General features: G+C 50.0%; 1 protein-coding gene across 18 annotated transcripts in view; it reads right to left on the bottom strand.

Moving 5' to 3' along the window:
• Positions 1 to 1,038: 1,038 nt before the first annotated feature.
• magi2a (membrane associated guanylate kinase, WW and PDZ domain containing 2a) overlaps positions 1,039 to 22,327 on the bottom strand; it is a 44,304-nt gene continuing 23,015 nt past the window's right edge. For 2 of the 18 annotated variants that reach the window (XM_086103769.1, XM_086103781.1), the window contains exons 3-21: positions 18,055 to 18,174; positions 17,459 to 17,686; positions 15,901 to 16,075; positions 15,182 to 15,261; positions 11,986 to 12,043; positions 11,573 to 11,694; positions 10,966 to 11,238; positions 10,098 to 10,280; positions 8,461 to 9,072; positions 5,711 to 5,755; positions 5,518 to 5,630; positions 5,229 to 5,421; positions 4,944 to 5,135; positions 4,672 to 4,857; positions 4,232 to 4,448; positions 3,778 to 3,985; positions 3,548 to 3,700; positions 3,335 to 3,473; positions 1,039 to 2,271 (exon numbers count right to left, since the gene is read on the bottom strand). In XM_086103769.1, the coding sequence (XP_085959895.1) occupies positions 1,916 to 2,271; positions 3,335 to 3,473; positions 3,548 to 3,700; positions 3,778 to 3,985; positions 4,232 to 4,448; positions 4,672 to 4,857; positions 4,944 to 5,135; positions 5,229 to 5,421; positions 5,518 to 5,630; positions 5,711 to 5,755; positions 8,461 to 9,072; positions 10,098 to 10,280; positions 10,966 to 11,238; positions 11,573 to 11,694; positions 11,986 to 12,043; positions 15,182 to 15,261; positions 15,901 to 16,075; positions 17,459 to 17,686; positions 18,055 to 18,174 (3,653 nt within the window). In that variant the 3' untranslated portion in view covers positions 1,039 to 1,915. Of the gene's footprint in view, positions 2,272 to 3,104; positions 3,216 to 3,334; positions 3,474 to 3,547; positions 3,701 to 3,777; positions 3,986 to 4,231; positions 4,449 to 4,671; positions 4,858 to 4,943; positions 5,136 to 5,228; positions 5,422 to 5,517; positions 5,631 to 5,710; positions 5,756 to 8,460; positions 9,073 to 10,097; positions 10,281 to 10,965; positions 11,239 to 11,572; positions 11,695 to 11,985; positions 12,044 to 15,181; positions 15,262 to 15,900; positions 16,076 to 17,035; positions 17,201 to 17,458; positions 17,687 to 18,054; positions 18,175 to 19,111; positions 19,167 to 19,992; positions 20,173 to 22,327 lie in introns of those variants that run through there. The other 16 variants (XM_086103779.1, XM_086103782.1, XM_086103775.1 and 13 more) reach the window with 16 other exon arrangements.

Genomic DNA, 22,327 nt, shown 5'->3' with positions numbered 1-22,327 from the left:
CCTGTGCCCGGCAGACATCTCTGCAGGTTTGAGAATACCTATAAGCTTCCTCGCTGATGAGGGTATGCGCGTGGAAGTGATCCTCACAGAACAAGCTGAGCAGCAGCCGCGTAGGGAGAATGTGAAGTATGCGTCAATGTGCAGGCATGTTTCGATACAGACCAGTCGCTGTATAGACAATTTACCACTCAACGAGGCCCTTTGGTGCTCCAGAACCCCACCGTCATCTGCAGAGAGTCTGTGATGCGATCCTATCTGACACCCAACTGTGGAAAAACTGGCAAGACTGCAGGGTGCAGTCGGTATGAAAAACTGAATACATTAAGCAGAAAACATGTAAAAACGTAACATAAAATGGAAATATGTACTTGTTGGAATTCAGCGGGTTTGCGCTGCCTCGATCGGCTGTTCCATCCAGTAAAACAAGTTTTGTGAGTCACTTCAACATGCATGGACAAACTATTATGACATAAAAAGGTGGATTAAACAAACGTTTTGGGGGGCTCTATTTGGTTTTATATTGATGCAACGCATGTATGAAACAACAGCGATCAAAATTGTGACCCCGTGCTCTTGAGAATAAAAAAAAAATCAACAAGACTCAAAGAGGAAGCGCGAACGGAAGGGGGGGGGGCAGAAGAGGAACTTCTGCCTCATGACGGTAAACCACACCGGGAGAAAGTGTTATCCGACATTGCACAACACAGAAGACGCCTTTGAAACAGAAATGAATACTCGTGACTCACGAAAACGTCAAACGTGACCAGGCAAGACAAGCGGCCGGAAAATGGCTCAACACCGACCCCCAGTGGACATCTGGAGAAAGACAATGACTTTTTCAGTCAGTGTTCCCTCGTGTGGACAAACGCGGACACTACAACAATTCAAATGTGGGACAATGCCTCGGAGCTATTTTCTGAATCACCCCGGTTAATTCGGCATACGAATTAATAAAACTACGACTAGTTAATATTGCTTTCCGTGAATGAAAACAAGTTTGCCATATTTTTGCCACAGTAACTTAGCACGTTGCTTGACTATTGTTGTGTCAGTGTTTTATTCTTCAGAGGATCATACAAGATTTCTGGCAACAACAACAACAACAAAAAAACAAGTTAATATCTTCATAGTGCTGAATTTTTCTTCATAAAAATAATTGCTCTGCATACCTACAAGTCTTGGTGACCGGCGATAGAACAGAGTCGTGTTTTTCTTTTTTTTTCCTGTTTGTTTCACACGACACAGTGATTCTGAGCTGTGTGTCTCTCTCACACACACACACACACGTTTTGGTTTTTGTTGCCCAACAAAAGTGATGAAAAGGACAGACGCTTCCAAGTTGTGCTTGCTTGACGGTCCGTCGTCGCCACGGCAACGGAGACCACGTCTCCAGCTTTAAAACGTTGGCGGTAGGGACTTGATTGTACAAAAAAAAAAATGCACAACAGCAAAGCCATTTTGGCACACTTGGAGACCTGCGGAACGTAAAAGTACACGAGCTGGCGACATAATCAAATTCACAGTACTTCGTGTGGTGGTCGGGGTTACTAGCAGCCTTTGTTAAAAAAACGTCGACGCTCCGTCCCTCCCCTCGCTCCTTCCTAAGGCACTCCATGCCCTCCTCGGCGCCGTTTCTCAGCCTTCTGTGTTATTTGCACGCTCACGGTTGTTGGGCCCACACAGTCCGCTTAAGGCAAAGTCCGAGAAAATAGACCCCTTCGTGTCCGACTTGTCGTATAAAAAAAGCTGCTTACATTTGATTGCTTCTCAGTTCTGCAGATCTCTCCAAAGAAAAGTGGATAAAAGTCCAGTTTTTAAGGTGGAGGGTGTCCAATAATTTAGTCCGTACTTGAATAAATACAACGAAGAGAAGGAGTCGAGGAGCGGTCGGCGCTTTCCTGGGTAGGTTAATCCATTATGTGCCCGACGTTTGCGCCCGCAGCGAGCTGGGAAGCTTGTCCGATCCGGGGATCTTCCAGGGCCCCGGAGAGACGGCGGACTTTCTGGCCGCCGATTCCCGCCCGGGCTCCGGGCCCGGCCTGCTCTTCCCGTTCGCATGCGCAGCGGTCGTGACAGGAAAGCCGCTTTCTCCGGGAATTCTCTCGGTGGGGCGTCCCGGCGCTGCTTGGCGCTCCTCGCCCATGAATCCTTTGCAGGCGGAACGGCCGCCGTCGCTCCCGACGCTCGGGACCGAAAAGCTGTCGAGCGGCGCGGTTACTTCCGGCAAGCTTGGAGAGGCTGAAGGCCGAGCGTCCCAAGCGGCGCCGCTGTCTGGAAGAGGGACGCGGCGGGAGCGGGGGGGTCAGGGCTGACCAAAAAGAACGCAGCAACGCAGCTGACGCATGCCACGCAACAACAGGCGTGCCGTAAAAACAAAACAAAACAAACAAAACAAAAAAAAAAACGCATGCCACAGAGAAGCCCACCAATTCCTCAAATAAAAGCAGACTTTGCATCAACAAGTCATTGTGTGATATATCTCCGACTTGGAGAGTGCGTGGCCTCATGAGGCTAGACTTCCATGGTTACTATGGCAACTCAAAGCTCCTTTAACGACAGACACTTTGCTGGTTGAACTGAAAAGGTGTGCAAAAGTATCGGGACACGACCGCCACCCCTACCGAAAGTGACAGCGGACTTTCTAGGAGATTCCGCAATGTGTCTCGGACACGTTGCGGAATCTCGAAATGCGGAATTCATTCATTGCGGAATATGATCCCGAAATGAAGGATTAAGACACTCAATCAACAGTTGATCAATTAAAAATTCATTGTGTGTCCCAATACTTTTGTCCAAATAGCGTTTTAGTTCCTTTTTGCTGCATGCAAAAAAAAAAAAAAACACCTAAAAAAACACACCAGATCAGTACGCAGCATGAGAGCACTAACGAAAAAAACCTAAAACAAAACACTTCCAGATAATTTGCATAACAATTTGGTATGCAAATGAGCGGGTGGTGCCCCATTAAAAAAAAAAAACACATCACACCAAGAGCTTTGTTTCTAATATTATTTGTCTATGGGAGAGGGTCAAAACAATAGGAACACACACAAAACGAGCGTGAGCGAGGGGTGAGAAGAAGAAGATTTGGCTCGGTCACAAACCGTGTCCTTGGGGTGCCCCATGAGGACGAAATAGGGGGCGCCATGCGTGTCACTTTTCATGCACATGGAGTGAGCGGAAGATACCATTCCTAAAGAAGGGGGGGCGACAACCTAGAGCAATTAGTTAGTGACACCACGGCGGTTAGCGCTGAGAGGGACAAGATTAGCCGCAAAGCGCGTCGTCACCCGTGTGATGTTAGCGAGGACGCGGCCGCGGCGTGCCGACTCACCGTACTCGGGGACCTGTCCCGTGCCCCGCTTCAAGAGGAGGCGCACCCGCCTGCCGCCCGACTTGATCAGCTCGATGGCGCGTCCGTGGGTCATGTCCCGCGTGGTGTCGCCGTTGATCTCGATGATCTGGTCGCCCACCTGACAATCAGTCGACGGGAGTCCGTGAGAAGAAAAACTTGCCAGCTTTGGCTCGCGCGCGGGGCGCCGCGTACCCTCATCCTGCCATTGCGTAGCGCCGGGCCGTCCTCGGCCAGCCTGAGGACGAACAGATCCATCTTGTACTCCCGACCTCCGCGGATGCTGAAGCCGAAACCCTTGACGCTTTTCTCCAGCTCCACCGTGAAGAAGTCAAAGTCCTGCGAGAGCTGACGGCAAACCGCCCGTCACCGCCGTGACGTCGGGGGGAGAAGACGTCCGTCAAACCGCCCCCCCCGCTTCTCACCTGCACCGGCGGCATCCGGTAGTCCGGGATGGAGAACTGCGGCCGGTAGTCCGAGAGGGGCGGGTGGCGGTAGTCCAACGTGGGCGGCTGGCGGTAGTCGACCACCGGGGGGTGCCGGTAGTCCACGGGCGGCTGCCGGTAGTCGGTGAACGACGGCTGCCGGATGTCCGGTTTCACGTCCTGGCGGGCTTTCACCTCCGATCTGTAACTGGGGACATTTGAGGATGCAAACGATTGTTTTCCAATGAGAAAATGATGCGTTCATCATTTTAATCATTTCATAAAATCCACAAAATTGCGTGGTTTGTTGACATGCCACCAGCACAAAATAAATGTGTGATTTGAATTAAGAAAAAAAGTGAAATATTAGCAAAAAAAAAAAAAAAAAATCATGTAAGTCTCTTTTTTGGGGGGGGGGGGGGCAATTTAATTGTGGCTGAGGCTTTGGTCCCACCTGCCCTCGTGGGGGTACGTGTGCTTCAGCTGGCTGCTGACGGGGCTCTGGTGTGCTTTGGCGTGCGACTGGGCCGTCTCGGCGCCTCCCGGGCCGGGCTGCGAGCTGACGGCGGCGCCGGCCGGCCGCGTCTCGGGGCTCCGCTGCTGCTGCTGCTGCTGGGCCAGGGGGCTCGGCTTCTCCGAGGTGGGCGCTGACGGCGGGTTGCTCACCTCCACTGCAAGGAAGTCAGAGGCTGCCATTCAAAGGGAGCGAATACAATGATGTCAATTTTGCCCAAAAAATGAGTTGGAAATATTTTTGGATTGTAATATCTGATTTTAAACCCGCTGGTTTTTTTTTTTTCCTTTTGTAGAGCCGAGTCAGTTTGTTCGTTTTGTTCACTTTGAGCCAATCGGATGTCTGCAGAAAGCCCTCCCGCCCCCGCTCGTGTGTCTGACCTTCCTGCGGGATGACCCTCAGCGTGACGCTGAGGCCGGCGTCCTTGATGAGCTTGACGATGTCGCCGTGCGGCATGTTGACGATGGACTGGCCGTTGACGGCCAGGATGCGGTCGCCCACCTTCATCTTGGCGCTGCGGTCGGCCGGGCTGCCCTCGATGATGCGCCCGATCTTGTGCGGCACCGCTGTCGGGACGCAACGCGAGACGCGGCGAGTCAACCACCCGATTCCCCGTGGCGGAGCGGCGTCCGGATACTTGAGCGCGTCTCACGGTTGGCGGCGGGCGCCTCCGGCCGGTGGAGCGAGCTGATGATGACGAAGCCGAAGCCTTCGCTCTCCTTCCGGTGGATGAGGACGTCGCTCGGTTGCACGTTTGCGGGCGGCGCGCCGTCGGCGTACGTCGGCGAGCCGTGCTGCGTGGACAGCGAGCCCGAGTGGCGCCCGTTCTCCTGGCACGAGTCGCCTACGCGGGGGGGGGGGGGGGGGGGGCGTTTTATCGAGACCCGCAATCGATTATTTTGGGCCAACTCCCCCCCGGAGCAGTCCGCAAACAAACCTGCGGCCCGCCTCCGCCTCCTGATCAGCATGTTGACTTGTCCGTTGCGCGCGGCGCCGTGCATCAGGTCGATGACGTAGCGATGCGGCTTGCCCACCACGGGAACGCCATCGACGAAGAGGAGCTCGTCGCCGGGACGCAAACGCCCGTCCACGTCCGCCGGGCTCTTCTCGATGATGGCGCCGATTAAGATCTGCCGGCAAAAACACAAAATGGACGCCTAAGTACAGGAAGTCACTTAGGAACTACTTCCTGCCTACTGTAATGCCGCATGTCGTGCCATACGAGCCTTCTCACGTGTTTCCGGACTCACAGGCTGGCCCGCCTCGTCCCCGCCCAGGACCCTGAAGCCGAAACCGGACTTGTGGTTGCGCAAGTTGACCTCCAGGTCCTGGTACTCTGCTGGATGACAAACGCCCACGGGGGGGGGTGAGCGGCGCGCTCGTGCGGCGTCTGCTCCAGAAGCGACCGAGCGACTCTACCTGACGAGACGTCTGCGGGAAGAGTTGTCCTCGGGGGTCCCGGTTCTGCACAAAAAAACAGGCAAGCGTGCTCCATAAACCATAAATAAGTCCCAAATACTGTGGGAACGAGACGTTTGGGGAGGCCCCGCTCAGCATGAACATCACGTCGTCATCCATAAAAGTCAGCGAGAGCTTACGGTGCCTAATATAGCCGACACTTGTTTCCCGCTTGGGTGTGCGAGTAAAATCAGCTCCACGCACCAACACGCCACTCAAATCAACTCCGGCGTAGGCAAACCGAAAACCCGATCCGAGCAAAATCGAGTTGCGACGACGACGGACGCGGCGGAAAAACATGCGTGACGACATTTTGCAGTGCAAAGTCACTTTTCTCTGAATAGAACCGAAAAAACGTCAACGTCAAGCAAAGCCACGTAAGAAGATAACCCGGACACGGACCTCTTCTGGATCTTTCGTGTCCCCCAAAAAGCAGCATGACGCTTTGCTCTCCCTAGTGGCCAAATATGCAAATGGCACCCCAAAAAACCCCAAACATTGGATTCTGGGCCGAGACATGAAAGACGAAATCCACAAAAATGCCTGCGGCCAATAAATGCGCCTTTGCTTATGCACGCTAACACAAACATATCTCACAGAGATTGACAAAATGCAAACAGCTGTATTTTATTTCGCCGCGTCAGGGAAGAAAATATGACCTGAATCGGTTCCCGTCATTTGCAGCATTTAAGAATAGTACGTGGAAAATGTTGTGTGCATTATTATTATTTTTTTTTAGGTAGCTAGTCACACTCTTGTTGACCACGGGGGGAAAAGTTTTACAAGCGAAAAAGGAAGTTTCACTATTTTCTAATCCACGGCTAACAACATCATCTGTTCTTTCGAGTGTTTATTGACGTTTACGACGCCAAACTTCCGGGAGTCTATAAAGGTTGTGTCAAAAAGGAGGCCAACGGTTTTGTTTATCGCCACTCGTTGGATTCGTCCGCCCCGCTGGTACTTACGCCTACTCTCAAAGATTGTCCGGGAGTTCTCGTACAGGCCGAACGGCTCGGCTTCGGACAGCGCCAGAGCCTCGGAGGCCGAGTCCGGCGCCGAGGCTCTGAGAAGGAGTTGCTGATGGTTGTGGTTTGGGTAGGGGGCGCTGTGGGACATGAGGGGAGCCGACTGGCTGCTCAGGCCATGGGGGGGCTCCCGCTGCTCCGACACCTGGAAAGCACAGCGGCGGCACGGATGGATGGGGCTCCTTTCAACCTTTGTCTCCATTCTATTTATTTCACTTTTTTTGGGGGGGGGGGGGGGGTTGTAATTTTCAGACAGACAGGAAGCCAAGAAGGTGAGCGTAGTTATTAGTTGCGTTATTAAAATAGATAGGCGGGCCGTGCAACAATCTGTTTATGCGATCCCGTTTAACTTGATAACTCTTGACATATTGTGCAGGTGCGCCTAATGAAGCGTCGTGCCGCTGTCACATGTCATCGTTTAATGATGACATGAGATGTTAGCATGAGCAGCGTAGCAAAAGGCGGCTCTGTGTGTGTGTGTGTGTGTGTGTGTGTGTGTGACGCTGGGTCTGTGGAGAGCGAGCCCCAGGGCGCTAATACGACCAGATGAGAGGCGGCGTGACACCGAACAGACGGGCCGAGATGACGCCGCAGGAAGTGCGACACGAGCCACGTATTAAAAAAAAAAAAAAATTGGGGGTGCTTACGACACATGCAAATGACCCCATTTTAGTCATGGTTTACTATTCAAGATTTTTTTTTTTTGTGGCGGTGCAGGAGGAGGCCTCTTCTTAGATATTCATTGAAAAACCTACTTGCAGTTTTTATGCTCTTTCTGAAATGGCACAAGATGATGCCAAAGCCCTGTGCCCTGTCGTCCCCCCCCCCCCCCCCCCCCCGAAATTGAAGCGCGAGTATCGTTAGTGTCGCAGGTCCGGCTGTCGTCCTGTTAAAAAGCAGACAAATGGGCAAGCGGCAGCTTTGAGCAGACCGAGAGAACAAACACATTTTTACACCTGCGCGCAACAATCTTCGCCAATCAACAATTATCAGCGTGAAGACACTTTAATTCTTACTAACGGATGCGACCGGCACCATGAAAGCAAACCAGTCCTTGTCAAAAAACGAACAATGCGCTTTAATTATTACTATTCGCGTAAGCCATCGTTTTCACGAACCGGCACTCCTGAGCAGAAGACACTAAGAAGCAGCTTTGAATCTCGCCATTCATGCTCACGACCACCATCAAGAACCGAACCCCAAAAAATCCTCACGAGAAGACAAAAAGATGCTTCAATCAACAATGCTCAGCAGAAAACTCGCCTTAATTCTTACATTCATGTACGGGAAGCGAAGAAGACACTCAGATGCTTTGGTTCTTACCATTTCCAGATGCGAACCGTCTTCACGGCACGACAAAAAACTCACTTAGCAGAAAGTCCAAAGAAAACACGTTAATTCTTCCGCCGAATGCACAGACGGCAGCCAAAACCAAGGCGAGCGCAAACGCTGCGCTTTTCCATCGGCAGCCGTGAGGAAAATGATGACTTTGCACTGCACTTATTCGCCACTCCGGATAGCAAAGAAACACCGTCGCTTCGATGAAGCGACAGTAACGCCTCGCGCGTTTGTTGTAGACTAATTACAACATCCTGCGATGCCACAAGACGGCCCCAAAGCCGGGTTTCGCCGAGCAGTTAGTCCTACTTTTCCGTCGTCGCAGCGGCGGACGCAATGGCGTCTTACCCGTCACGGGTCTCTGCACCACCAGACACGTCTCGGCGCCCACGGCGCACTCCTTGAGCAGGTCCACCACTTGGGCGTGCGTGAAGCCCAGCACCGCCTGCTTGTTGATCTCCACGATCAGGTCGCCCTCGCTGACCCCCGGGCACCCGGCAGGCTCCAGGACCTGCTTGACGCGCTGCCCCGCGGCGCCGTCGGCGATGGTGAACCCGAAGCCGTCGGCGCCTTTCACCAGGGTGAGCGTCAGCAACTCGCCTTGAGACGCCACCGAGACGCCGTCCGGGGTGTCCGGGTGGGTGTCGGGAAGCCGCCGGTGATCCTGACCCACGTCCGGGACCGAGCGGGCCGCGCGGGAGATGTAGTCCAGGTAGTTGTCGTAGCCTTGGCGACCGTTTACCATCAGGGGGCGCTGCTCCATGATGCCCAGCGGGGAGATGATGGCGGCGGGGGCGGCGCTGTCGGCGCCGTCGTCGTCGGGCTCGTAGGGCAGCAGGTAACCGCGGCAGAGCACCAGCGTCACGCTCTGTCCGATGGGCACCGACTGGAACAGTTTGACCACGTCGGCGTGCGTGGTGCCCAGCACGCACGCGTCGTCGATGTACACGATCACGTCGCCTGCGCAAAACACATTTACCGGAAAAGTTTTTCTCACATTTTAATAAGGGGGAAAACAGCGCTTTGTCGGAGCATAAACGTACATTATGTACCGTTTGTGAGTTGATGTGTGCCTTTAAGGGGCGTGGCCCAGTGAGTGAGGTCAGAAGCTGGAGTTGGGCTTGCTCCTTGTGAGTGTTGTCATTTTGTAGCTGTGTCTTTTGATTGTTTTCGTGGCCAAAAGTGCGACTCTGGCCGGTTTTTAATGATAAGTTTGTATTTGGGAGTGCGGGAAGACTCTCTGTAATTTCTACTAACAACCCAGGCTAAACTTTGTTCCTCTCCAACATCTTAAAATCTTGGCTGCTTTGGTCACGAGGCAGGATGTTGCTACTTTTGGGAGTCATAGTCTCCATGGTAGGGGAAAAAGAAAAGGGCAAAAAGCTCCTCTTTGCATTGATTAAAAGCCAAAGCGCGTGCTCGCCAAGTGTCCTTCGGCGCACAGCCACCTCCAAAAGAGAGCGCGTCATAAAAGCAGCCGTTAAACATCGGGGTTTTTTTTTTTTTTTGTTTTACGTCGGCCGGGGACATCAGCGAAGGTGAAGTGAAGACGTGACCGCTCGACTGACGGTATGCCTTCAAACTACGCTCCTTCCTTAAATTCCCTCCCGCACTCTCTGCGTTTGCATTCCCCCGTCTGGCCGCGATTCTGCGCGTGTGTCATCATGGCCCCGTCAGGCGGGAGGGAAACAAATCAGTTGAAATAACGTTAGGGGGAATTTCACACCTCCGCAGCAGCACTTTGTGTTGTGCGCTACAAGAAGTAGGACGGCGCGTCTGGGGAGGCGGGATGAGGATTGAACGGGGGTTTTTTTATTTTATTTTTTTTAGGTGTGTTATGGCGGTGGGGGTGTTGTCTGACGAAAGGCTGACAAAATTGGGGGAAAGGGTGCGCTCAATAAAGTTGTGGTGGAGAGGATGAGTAGTGAGGCTCATAAAGTCACGATGAACTTTTGTCTATCAAGTCACGTCAGGCCATTTCCTACCTGTGGCCATCATGGCGTCGGCGGCGGCCGGCCCGTCGGGTATGATGCTCTTCACCTGCAGGAACTCGTCGGGCTCGTCGCCGCCGATGATGGTGAAGCCGAAGCCCATGTTGCTCTTGTGGAGCGCCGTGGACAGGAAGCTGCCTTTCAGCTGCGTGGGGTCCCGCGTGAACAACGGCTTCTCTGCGAAGGAGCGCAGAGGAACGCGGCGGTTACGCGCGCACATTAAAAAAAAAAAAAAAAAAAAACGCATCCGTGACGGGAAGGATGGGACTGAAGGGTTTTTCAAAGTGGGTTGGGGAGAAAGCTGGTCCAAACAAATTTGGGATAGTGGCAAGGAATGTGGGTGGTGGGACAATAAGAATGCAGGTAAGGTGGGGGGGGGGGGGGGGGCGCGGAGCCCCTGCGCATAAGGTACAATCAGCTATTCTCCAAGGAAGATGGCAGCCAGGAAGGGTGCGCTGGAAGGAGAGGGTCCCTTTCCTGAAGCAGTGAGAATTCAGCCAAGGGCGTGCTGTCAATCAGGGAAAAGTTCCAACGGGGGGGGGGAGAAGTTTCTGGGACGATTCGGGAGAGGAAATAAGCTGCGGGTTGGCACACTTGCTGTCACGCCGCCTCAACGGGAAGCAGGAGCTAGCGCCACATCTTATAGACTATCTAATCACGTATAGTTTGAATATTCAAAAAATTTTTTTGCTCTATACAAAGCTGCAGCTGTTCACCTTCACTTCTGTACGTATAAAACATATGATTTATTTTTCTGCCGACTACACTTGCTGCTAGCTCACCTGCCTCAATGGGAATCGGGAGCTAGCATGCTACGGCGAAAGGAGCGCCGCATTCCTCCGCCTCCGCGTGACCTACTTACTGACAAAACGGCACAAAGGTGAGGGGCTACGGAGGGCACGCGGATGGCGAAGGTGACGATGGCGATGATGGTGGCGGGGGCTCATGTTCATCCGCCGGGTCAGCACGTGGCGCAACGGGGAGACGTCGGCGGCGGTGAAGGGCGAGCCCGGGCGCCGCGCCGCGGGCGGAGAGTGGGAGGACAGGTCGCTCAGGCTGTGGCAGCGCTCCGGCGCCGGGCCCGCCTGGTTGGCGGAGGACCTGGGGAGGGTGGCGCAGGGGCTGCCGACTTGGACTGACATTTGGAGGGGAGGACAGGGTGGAATAGAGAGAGAGAGCCTCACTGGGAGGTGTCGCCACGGAGACGGGGCAATGCCATCCCATCATTGCTCGCTTCAGAAAAATTGGGGGCATTCTACCAACAAGACAAACGGTGTTTCTGTCCCGATACTTTTGTGACGTGGAGTGTGCTGCTCAATAAAATGCTCCTCGGCGCACGGAGGTGTACCTAATGAAGAGGCCCGTGGCTTGTGGTCCCCAGGAGAGGATTTGAAAACCAAAAAAAAATTAAAAAAAAAAAATCCACATTTCCACAAATGAATGAGCGCGAGACGGCGGCGGGCGACTACCTCTGTAGATGGCGGGAAGCGGGAGCGAGGAGAGCCCCTGACTTTGCATCTGCTGCTCCTGCTGGAGTCTCCTCTTGGCCTCCAGAACCGGGTTCTCAAACTGAGTCCTCCTGTTTATGTGGCTACAAGATGACAACGACAAAAAATATCATTTTTAGCCCGGCAAAGATCCGCTCTGACAAGGCGTGATGCGGCGTGCTCGTCTCGCGCTATGATGATTAATTAAATGGTCCGCCGCCATATTACGTAAGCGAGCCGCAGAACGGGCTTCGCGAGAGGCGGCAAAGAGAAAAAATATATAGATAGATTTTTATTTTGGTTGTGAAATATGGATGATGAGCAAAAAAAAAAAAAAAAAAAAAAATTTAAAATCTGAGATTTTGTGTAGAGCGCCTTGGATGGGGCCCACTTACTCCACATAGTAGCTGCCGTAAATGGGGTCGTCGATTTTCTCCCAGCCATACGGAAGCTCTGGAAGCAGACATCAAAGAATAATAATTTAAAAAACAAACAAAAAAATAAACCACTCGCTTCAGTCCATTGGACATAAACTGAAGGGTGGAATTACATCAAAGAAAAATGCATATTTTGGTTTGGGATTCTGCTCAATTGTTTTTCCTCCCCCAAAAGTGCATCAAGTAACTTCCTTTCTCTAGTGGCTTCATCAATCGTCGTTAAATGTGCAGTACATATTTTGATTTGGAAAAAGAAAACGCTGAGACTGCTCGGCAAAACAATGAATCTCGGATTTACTAGGGCATCTTTTTACCTCAATTTTTCCATATGGTCACTGAGTGCTTGCATAACATTATTCTTTGGCCTAGTTACAGACACACACATACACACACACACACACGCACACACACACACACACAGTGTCCTGCATACTTGCATCCTCCCACTCGCAAGAAAAAAAAAATACTATCAAAAGACAAAATTTGGATCTCTTGTTTTCACTTTCAGTTTAAGATCGAACTGTTGATTTAGCCTGAGAACGCTGAGGAGGAGATTTGAAATTTCAGAGTTTCATGGAACGCACCATTGATCTGACTTAAAAAAAATTAAATAAAAAGAAAAAGTTAGCATTGCTTCTTCATCACTGTCATCATGCATTCAGGAGCTTTCTGAATTTGCAGCTGGAATCAAATCTTGAAAAAAAAAAAAAAGTCCAATGAGCGCGCTTGTATTTGTGTTGTTTGGAAATCAAATTTTCTTTTTGACAGACATTTACTTTTTTTGCAGCATCAATGCACACGTCTTGCACGAGCTCTGCAATTTCCCCCTTTTACGAATCGCGCCACAACCGCGTGGTCCCACGCTGCCCGCTATTGATTTGCCTCTGATCTTTTTATCGACAAATCATTCATTTAAAAGCTTTCAAGCGATTCATAACCCCGCGAGAGTGTTCACCTCATTTGAGTCACCTCCTTAAGTCTCCGGAGGTGATCATGTGTCATATTTTATCACCTTTTAATGCGGAGGCGTGCTAAAAATGGCCTGTCAGATGTGCGGCGAATGCGTGTGCATGAACACGCCCCCTTTAGCCAAGCTGCGGATTCAATTCCCAGCGCGTTGAAAGTGATAAATAGCGGCGACCGCGTGAAAAAGGAGCCATTTAATTCCAGCCGTGCTTCCTTCCGGAGCGCAGAGTGAGGAGCTCAGCAGAAATGTGTCGACGGAGACCCGGGCCGACCTTCTCATTGATCGCCAACAAGAGCTCGTAAACAAGCGAGTGTTTCTTTTGTGGCCGACAAAGTCTTACCAGGTCACGGATGTCCGCCAAGGTGCAATGGAAGGTATTCCTTTCGTTTTGTGAACAAAGACCTTTAAGAGCGCCGCTTTGGAAGAGTTACTCGCAAGATGGCCGCCTATGTAGACCTCTCATGTGATAACTAAGTGTCACATATCGACATCATTACCAACAATCAAATGTTATCACAGCACATTCAAGTAGGATACAGTTTTGATACATCAGCATCAACAACCAATATGTCATTCATAACAGTGGTGATTAAATAGCTGTCATGATATCGCAGTGATAAAAAAAAGTCCGAATTTTTTTTTCTTTTTTAAAGATTGCGCGTCAATGTCAACATCTGAGCAGAAAATATCAATATCGCCGTTGACACCAGTTCACAAGCAGCGGATATCTTGATAGACAAAAGTGTCAAATATCAATATATCAAATAGCAAAATTATCGCTGCTATTCTTACGATACCGTGTCGATACGCAATTTAAATATGATGGCCGTTTCTCTTTGCGTGCAGTATCGACGCGCGTGTCAAACATCGATGTTTTGATGCTCACGACTGGCGCGTCCAATTTTAATGACTGCACAATCACGGTATCATTAACGATACCCCGCCTCTGGTATCAATGCTGAATGCTAGCGGGCTACATTTGTGGCCCCACTAAATTCCTACCAGAGTCAATAAGAAGCACGTTTGACCACCACCATCGGTCTGGCAATTCTGCTCCAGTACACATCCACACGTTCAGCGGTGTCTGTGCGTGCGTGCGCGCGCCACAGGTGAGTTATTATCGGGCGAGAAGCAGCGGCGCCCTCCTTCACCTTGAGCGGAGTCACGGGTGGGAGGCGCGAGGCGAGTAGTAGTGTTGTCAGCGCCATGATTGATGGGTGTATTTCCAGAACATCCACGCACACCTGTGGACGGCAGATTGGAGGCACGGGAGTGTGCGTGTGCGCGCGCGCGTGTATGTGTGTGTTTTAGCTGACGGACAGCCAGTCGGTGCGCTGGCTGAGCCAACGGGGCCTCGAAAATTTGTATCGACACTGTATCAAAAATTCAACTTGTAACGATACGGTATAATTCGAGACATAACGCGAGAAAAAATTGGTGTCTCAATACAGTATCACAAGAGTAACAGCAATTTTGGGGCTCGCTTATTGCATGAGGAACGGCTCTCATATTGAAAACCGAACTTGCGTATCGATACTGTCCTGTCAGAGAAACGACTATCAAATGAATTTTGGACGCCTGAGTGTTGTTGCCAAATCGTGAGAGAAACAAGATTAGTATTGCTATTGCTATTTGCCGTCTGTACATCGATACTGTAATATACTTTCTTCCACGTTGCCTTCGTGTAGGCGTTTAGTGTCGAACAGAACGTAGGCGAGAGGCGTTTTTTTTTTTTTTTCCCCCAGCCAAAGTACACTCGGCGGGGAAGGAAGACTTTCAAAAAAAACAACATTTTCAGCTCGCCTGGAACAAAAGCACACCCTTGCTTGTCCCCGTCTGCCAAAAGCGGAGGAGACAGGCGGGAAGGAAAGCAAAGGAAAGGGAAGTGGGACGAAGACGCATCCCAATGTGGATGGAGCGAGACGGGAGGCGCAAATATCAAGACGCTTATGTAATGACAAGGCGGCTGTGATGTCGAGCGCGCCTTTCAACGCCGCCAGTGCGGGGAGGGTGTACGATAACTCAAGCGCAGGGGGTTGGCAAACACTGCGCCTTTTATTCTGGAAAAGCCACATTAGTTCGGTAAAGAGTAAAAGACTAAATTCTTGATAAAAGACACTTTTTTTTGTCATGTCGGCGCCTTTAATAGGCTCAAAGCTAATTTAGGGAGGAGTAATTGGAACTCACCGTCCTCTTTGCACTCCTCGGGCGGCTTGGCCTTCTTGGCGAGTCTCGGGTCCAACCACGACGTGGTCTTGGTGTTGTGGCTGCGCAAAAGCACGACAAAGAAGAATTGAGCGAGCGAGCGAGCAACAGGGCGAACGTGTGAAAGAAAGAGAGGGAGGGAGAGCGAGTGAGGTGGGAGGTTGGCCGAGTCTTAATTGAGCGGCTGCGAGGTTTTGGTGAAGAGAAGAAAGAGCGAGGCGGGCAAGCAAATAAATAATTAAACATCGATCAATACTTTTAATTTGCTGGCGGCCTCATTAAAGCCGAATGCGGATGGAGTGGCTCAGCAATACACTTACGAAAAAAAAACCCAAACAGTACAATTTACAATAAAAAAATAATTTGGATGCTGAGACTTGATTTCATTAAAAATAAACAAATAAAATGATATGAATTAAAATAATAAATTATTCAAATAAATATACAGAGTGACTTTTTTTTTTTTTTTTTTTACAAATACAAATTATGTCTCCCTACACAGCAAAAAAAAAAAAAAAAAAAGAGTGGATCACTCAACATTTTGAATCAGTTATTCCCATTCATATATACAAGAAAACAAAATCATTTTTTTGAACCTATTTCTAATTGCTATGAGTGTTAACTGGAATCTGTGCAATGGTCGCGCCATCTCTCGACAAGAAGAAAAACACCCGAGCAGCCGTCCTCAATGTGTCACTCACTCGATGAAGTAGACTTCTCCTTTCTCCGTGTACGCCATCTCCCAGTTGTCGGGCAGCAGGCCCAACTCGTCGTTCTCCTCCAGCTTGGGGAGGACGCCGCTTTTCGGGGAGCGGCCGGGGTCCGCCTCGGCCGGGGCCTCGCCGGGGGCGTTCTTGTCCTCATGTTCGCTCGACTCTGCGGTGACAAACGGGAGAAGAACAATCCAGATTGAAAAGGGGAAGCGGGGCGCGGTGTCAACAAAAGGGAAATGTTGACGGAATAATGAGGATGGAAATGCGTGAGGGGAGCCCAAGGAGGCTTTGCCACTCCCATTTAGAAGTTTGCTGTCAAACTAAACACAAAACAAAGAGAATTACATGTTATGTTTGAAAAGCTGTTTAAGCCAGTTTAAGGCCGACAAACAATACAAAACGCCATAGACGGGCTAACGAATAGTGTCAGCCTCACGGTTTATTACCCTTTCAACAACAGATATTTGAACATAAGCAGCGGGGCAATACATAGACAGACAATAGAACTCCACTAATAATCATATTGTGTCTTCTTCATGTAAATTCGTAGCATGTGTTATACTGCCCCTGCTGGCTAAGGTATGTAAATAGAAATGTAAATGTAAATGTAAAATGATCGTAATACATTTTCAAAAACCCACTGCGACTGCATTACATTATTGCACGTTTTTATTAAGTTCAATACTATTGAGTGTAATTTTTGGAATTTTTTTTTTTTTTTTTTTTTGCTGCTCGTGCCTCAAAATAATTTTAAATTGTATTTTCCCCCCAGGTGAAATTAAATTACAACATTTTTTTTTCTAGAGGAAAACACTCTTCCTGTACCTTTTCAGGGCAGAAAACAAAATCTGATTTGAGTGAAAAAGCCGACTACCTGCACACATACATGGCAGGGGAAATTGGGGTCATTCGGGGGACTCCCGATTATCCTTGGGGGGGGGGGGGGAATCTAGCTCCTCTAATCCCCAACTGAGTGCCAGTTTAAAAATCAGATTAGAAACAGAGAGAGGCACCTATGTGGCCATTTGTACTGCTATTTTTCGGCACTCAGTAATACTGAGAAATTGTCAGAACACCACATGTCACACTTCTACGTTTACAGCAATAAAGTCAACAATCCTACCTTGTTTCAGATCCTTGGGGTAAAACCAAAACCTCATTGTAGTTTTCTTCAGCTAAAACTGCAATCTTTGCAAATGACTTCGTTGGAGGGGGAAAAAAAGAGGCCAAACCAAAGGCAGAAAAACAGAAGTACAGACGCAAAGCATAACCGCACTCCCTTCCCTCCCAGTGGCTGCTTGCACTGACGTACCCTTTCTATTCGTGAAGGGATTGTGGACGTCTCGCAGGGCGTTAAAAAAAAAAACGGGTCACAGGACCCCAGTGTGGTTTTGGCTTTGGAATCAGAAAAAAAAAAAAATCCAACTCAATGCCTCTTTTATGATGCCCCCTTCATGTGATCATGGGATGCTTGCAAAAACAAACAAAAAAAAGAGTCTGGAATGAATAGAATTAAAACGAAACCAGCCGCCCCGTTGGGTCTGACCTGGCGTGAGGGCGATGCCGTTGCCGTTGACAACGATGACGGGCCTCTCCTCTTCCTCCTCCTCCGGCGGCTCGATGCTGGCCTTCTCCATGTCGCTGACCGACTTGTTGCGCTTGCGCTTGCCCTCCGAGCTGGGTCTGGCGCCCGGTACCAGCAGCAGCCGCTCCGTTACATTTAGCGACGGAGCAGCGGGCTCGACGGGAGGCTTGGGTGTGCCGTAAAAGTTATCTGGAAACAACGCGGGCGGGGGCAGAATGAGCAGGCGATCCTAATTCATGCTTCTAAATGATTTTCATAACTTCATTTCACCACTTCATACTGTTGTGCATTGAAGAAGGAGGGTGTTGCCGCCTGCTGTTTGATTACATTCAACAACTTGCCAAATGTCTTTGGCAGCCCTATTTCATCACTTCCCTCAAAGCCACAAAGAAGGATGGACTTTTGTTGGGAACTTTTTGTTATCGTCATGAAGGCAGGAGGTCCCGAGAGAGAGAGAGCTGGAGCGGGACCAAGTCCTTTACAATTCGGGCCTGATGAGCCCATGTGACGCCGCTTGAGGAAGTGTTTGCTTCGATAAAGCAGTCGTCTGCGCTCACCTTCATAGGCTCCGCTCTCAAGCAAGTCGCCGCTTTTCTCCAATTCCCTAAAGCGCTGGACGCTTAGGAAATGATAGTCCACCCCTGGGACCTCTCCTTCCTTGGGCTGCCTGGTGGTGCCTGCGGGTGACAAGTGGACGGAGACCCCGTTAGACCTCATCACGACACTGCAAACACACTTTAATGGCCTTTAAGGGGAAGGATTAGAACACAGCACATGTGCCATGCATCAACGCTTATCCATTAAGTGGTTGTCCTCTTTTGTCCTTTTTTTCCCCCTTCAGGATCAAGCAACCTAAACGGGCAGTGGAAGAAAATCATCGCGTTTTTTAGTGCTGCCGCTGCTACTGCTGCTCAATGAAGGGAGAGAGGTCACAATAGTGTGGGTTTATTTCCGATGTGTGAGGGTGTTTGTTGCAATTAGCACCGTGTTGTTGTGAAGTAGAAGGGCAGTGCCTTGAACGGGCAGCGGAAGGCAAATGTAACAGGTTCAGAATTGTTTCTAATGGTTACAAAAAATTGCATCTTGCAGTGGTGGGCTACGCCGAACTAGAAAGTTTGTCGTAAATAGAACAAGGTGGTAGCATGCCTAAATGGGCAGCGGGAAAAAAGGATAACAAGAAGCATGTTCACTAGTGGACCTAATGCTGTCCCCTGTGCCCTGAACCCTCTGTTTTGAGTGTCCAAAAAGTGTCAGCAGTGTCCATTGTACGGCGCGTAATCCCGCCATTAGCCAATTAGGAAGTGAGGGGCAGCCCTAATGCCCTGGCATTAGCGCCAGGGATTAGCAAGCGGACAAACGCGCCTGCCGAGGCGGCGCGCGATGGGCCTGAAAGCTGCTTTCTTTGCACTTTGCTGGTCGCGGTGCATATTGGCAGATTTCTACCAGGATGCGGAGCAGGGACTTTAATCAACTGTGATTATATATCATTTATGTGGATAGAAAATTGTGTGCGTGTGTGTAAGTGCGTGTGTTGGGGGTTGGGGTGGGGGGGGGGGGGGAGATCCAGTGAGCGGAGGAGTCGTTTTGGCTAGGCTGATGATGAAAAGTTAATACCCGTCGGGATGGTCTGGAAGACAGCCAGAGGCACTGATGGCTGCATCGTCCGCCCCTGAGGAGAAGAGACGGGATGCGGAAATTGATTGAGAAGGAGGTTGTTTAATGGCGGACGTGTCGTCACCCGATGATGACGTTGTTGGGTGAAAAAAAAGCCAGAAGGTGGCAGTGGAATCAGGGGTTGGGCTTTTTCCTCGATAATACCTCAGATGCTTTTCATGCCCATTAAGGCGGCATAAATATTCAGACTGCACTGCCACTCTTTGTTTCAACTATCACTCTGTTTATTTAGCATTAGCATCATGTCCAAGCTATCATCCTGTCCGAAATCTTCTTACAGCCATCCGTTTCAATGTTCTTCTGCAGCCTGTTTAGGCAGTGCACTTCATTCAACAACATTCAACTCAATGAATTTAGTCGCACTCCCACACCAAACGAATGTCGAATTTTATTCAACTTTCGATTGGTGAGATGTTAGCGCATACTTGCAGTTTGATTTCCTTCCGCAGCCCATTTAGGAAGCCTTCTCAGACTAAGATTTACAACAACAATTCTCGTGGCAACATAGTCAACATGGTGTGCAGATTTCTGGCGACAACGCGAGAAGCAACCGTCCACGATGTGGCTGAAGTCATTCGTCAGTAGGCCGAAGTCGCGTCATTAAAACCCCGTTCTATTCATGTTTCCACTTCACAAAATGCACTTGGGGGAGTTTTGTTCTCGGCATGCGACCGTTTCTCGCGGCTTGTCGGCTCACGTTAGCGCACGGGCCGCCCTTTGCGTGTCAGACACAGCTTGCACACAGCCGCATCTTCAGAACTTTCATGACAGCCTGTCCCCGGCATTCAGGTGGATGACACACAATTTAAGAACTAACCTACCGGCGTGTCATCTTCTCAACGCGGAAGCACAGCGAGGTCGCGTGTCCTTGGTCGCGGAAAAATTTGAAAGGCTCCTTTCATCGCACCTCCAGCTCCGTCTTATCATTTCCATGATCAAAAGTAGGTCGCATTCTGCAGTGCGCGGTTCGCGGCTCCATCGAGAGATGCTTGATGATTCAACGGCCACTCCAAGAACTTTTCACAGTTGGGGGCGGGGCTGGGGGGAAGAAGGGGGGGGGGGGGGGATCCAACGAGAGAGAGAGAGAGGGAGATTGCGGATGGCTGATGTCATCTGTTTGGTTTTAGGAGGGTGAGCGAGAGGGTAGGGGCGGGTGTCCACGGCGGGACGGGAACGTACTGCTGTGTCAGCCTAATCCCGCCGCCGCTACGCTACATTAGCGCACAATGGCACAATCTGTTTGCTGGTTAATTCGCAGCTAACGCCCCCTGTCGCGACCGCTCGACCTCCGGGCCTGAAAGCGGCCCGGATGAGCAGAAACGTTAGCTTGACGCCGCCGGCTACGAGCTTTCTTTGGATATGAACTGGCGGCAAAAATCACGGGACACTCGCCGGCGCGAACCATCTTTTATTGGCGTATGTTACAATGTCTCATAAATTTGGTTCATTTGAAATGTCTCTGACAATGTATACAAAAATACCGTCAAACAAGTAGTAAATAAAAGCGGAGTCGAAAAACAGCGATGGAAGCGTTGGGTTTTTCGACATAGTAAACATCCATCACGGTTGACAGTGACAGGCTGTAATTGTTCCTCTTAACCAATCTACGAGCTGCAGACGCAGGAACACGCCGTCCTCCATAAACTCATTTGCCAGCTTTCCGAAAGGCGTCTTTTGTCACCCGCCGATACAAAGTGCCCATTAAGTCAATATCCAATTACGAGGCCCCGCTCAGAGGCCCCTCCCACCCGTTACCTATCTAAACGCGATAGCTCGGTCAGGCAGACCAACGGTTGGGGGGGGGGAAGAAAAAAAATCTCTGGCGGAACGTGGCTGGCAGCGTCTCGCTCACTTTAATTGGATCCTTTTAATAGTGCTCACAATGGCCACTCTCAACCGTGTCATTAGCTTTGTCCGCTGTCGATACTTTCATGGGGGGGGCGAATTTCAGCCACTTACTCCCTCACAGGTCAAATATACTGTACATTTTAGCCAATCCATTCTTAACGTACTGAACTTATTGCGTAATTTTTTTTTTTTTTTTTTTTTTACTGATAAACTCCAAAATGACATTTGTGCAACAAACACTTTTTGGGGAATGGTCGGGGAGTGGGTCAATTTTGCCATGAAAACTGAGAAATACTTTATTTTAAAATTGAATTTTTTTTTTTTTTTTTTTTTTACATTACTTTCTTAGTTACAAAACATTTTTCGGGAGACTAGTTGAGAATTTTTCGGGGGTGGGGACTAGTCGGGCAGCAGGTGAACAATGTCATAAAAAAACAAATTACACAATGATTTTATACTTTACTATTGCATCTGAGGACTTTGTTTAACTATTGAGATTTCACTTTTAGTTTCCTAAAATGTTCGGCACACATTATTTTTGTGACTAGTCGGGCAGCGGGTCGGAAGAAAAACAATTCCTGACGTGCAGACAGACGGCAGGATTTCCGCAGCGATTCATTTCTGCCACTTGCGAGGTGATTAGGAAGAACCAATCACATGAATAATAGATGTATAGAGACACTCCATCAGAAGGCGCATGACAGAGCGGCGAGAAGCGGCTTAATAACACGGGCCGGAAGAGAGCGGGTGGCATCGTGACACTGTGGACGCTCGCAGACATGACGGACTGGAGCTGACACCTCATACCTCAACAAATAAATCAACAAATCCACGTACATCTGTTTACTCCAGAAAGCGGATTGGGGACGGCCATCATCATGAAGACGGATGGGCCCGCCCTTCAAAAGTGACGGGCTAAGAAAGTCACGTCGGCATTCTCCCGTCCGCGTCGCCGCCGTGTTCTGATGTGGAGCGTAAAACATAAGGCGGCGTGAAATCGCCCGCGCGACCATCTGCCTGGCGGCTTAATTAAATACACTTGATTACGTTTGAATTCCGTGTGCAAACAGCACACGGGGGGGGGGGGGGGGGTTGAAAGGTCGCACGCGGCTCCACGTGGCTGTTCGACAACCGATTGCTCTAAAAAGCTTCACTTGAAGAGTGAGCTATTTTTAACCCATTTGGGCTTGGTTGGGCTACATCTGACCACCGATTGGGCTACTTTTTAACCAACATTGAGTTATTTCGGATCAACTATTACATGAGTCACATGAAAAGATTGGGAGGAAAAAATGTTGCACGAGTGCA

Source organism: Hippocampus guttulatus, chromosome 22 (genome assembly GCF_054856545.1).
Source record: "Hippocampus guttulatus isolate MCC_2025c chromosome 22, RoL_Hgut_1.0, whole genome shotgun sequence".
Lineage (NCBI taxonomy): Eukaryota > Metazoa > Chordata > Actinopteri > Syngnathiformes > Syngnathidae > Hippocampus > Hippocampus guttulatus.
Note: the sequence above shows the minus strand (reverse complement) of the source record. Positions and strands in the feature narration are given on the sequence as shown.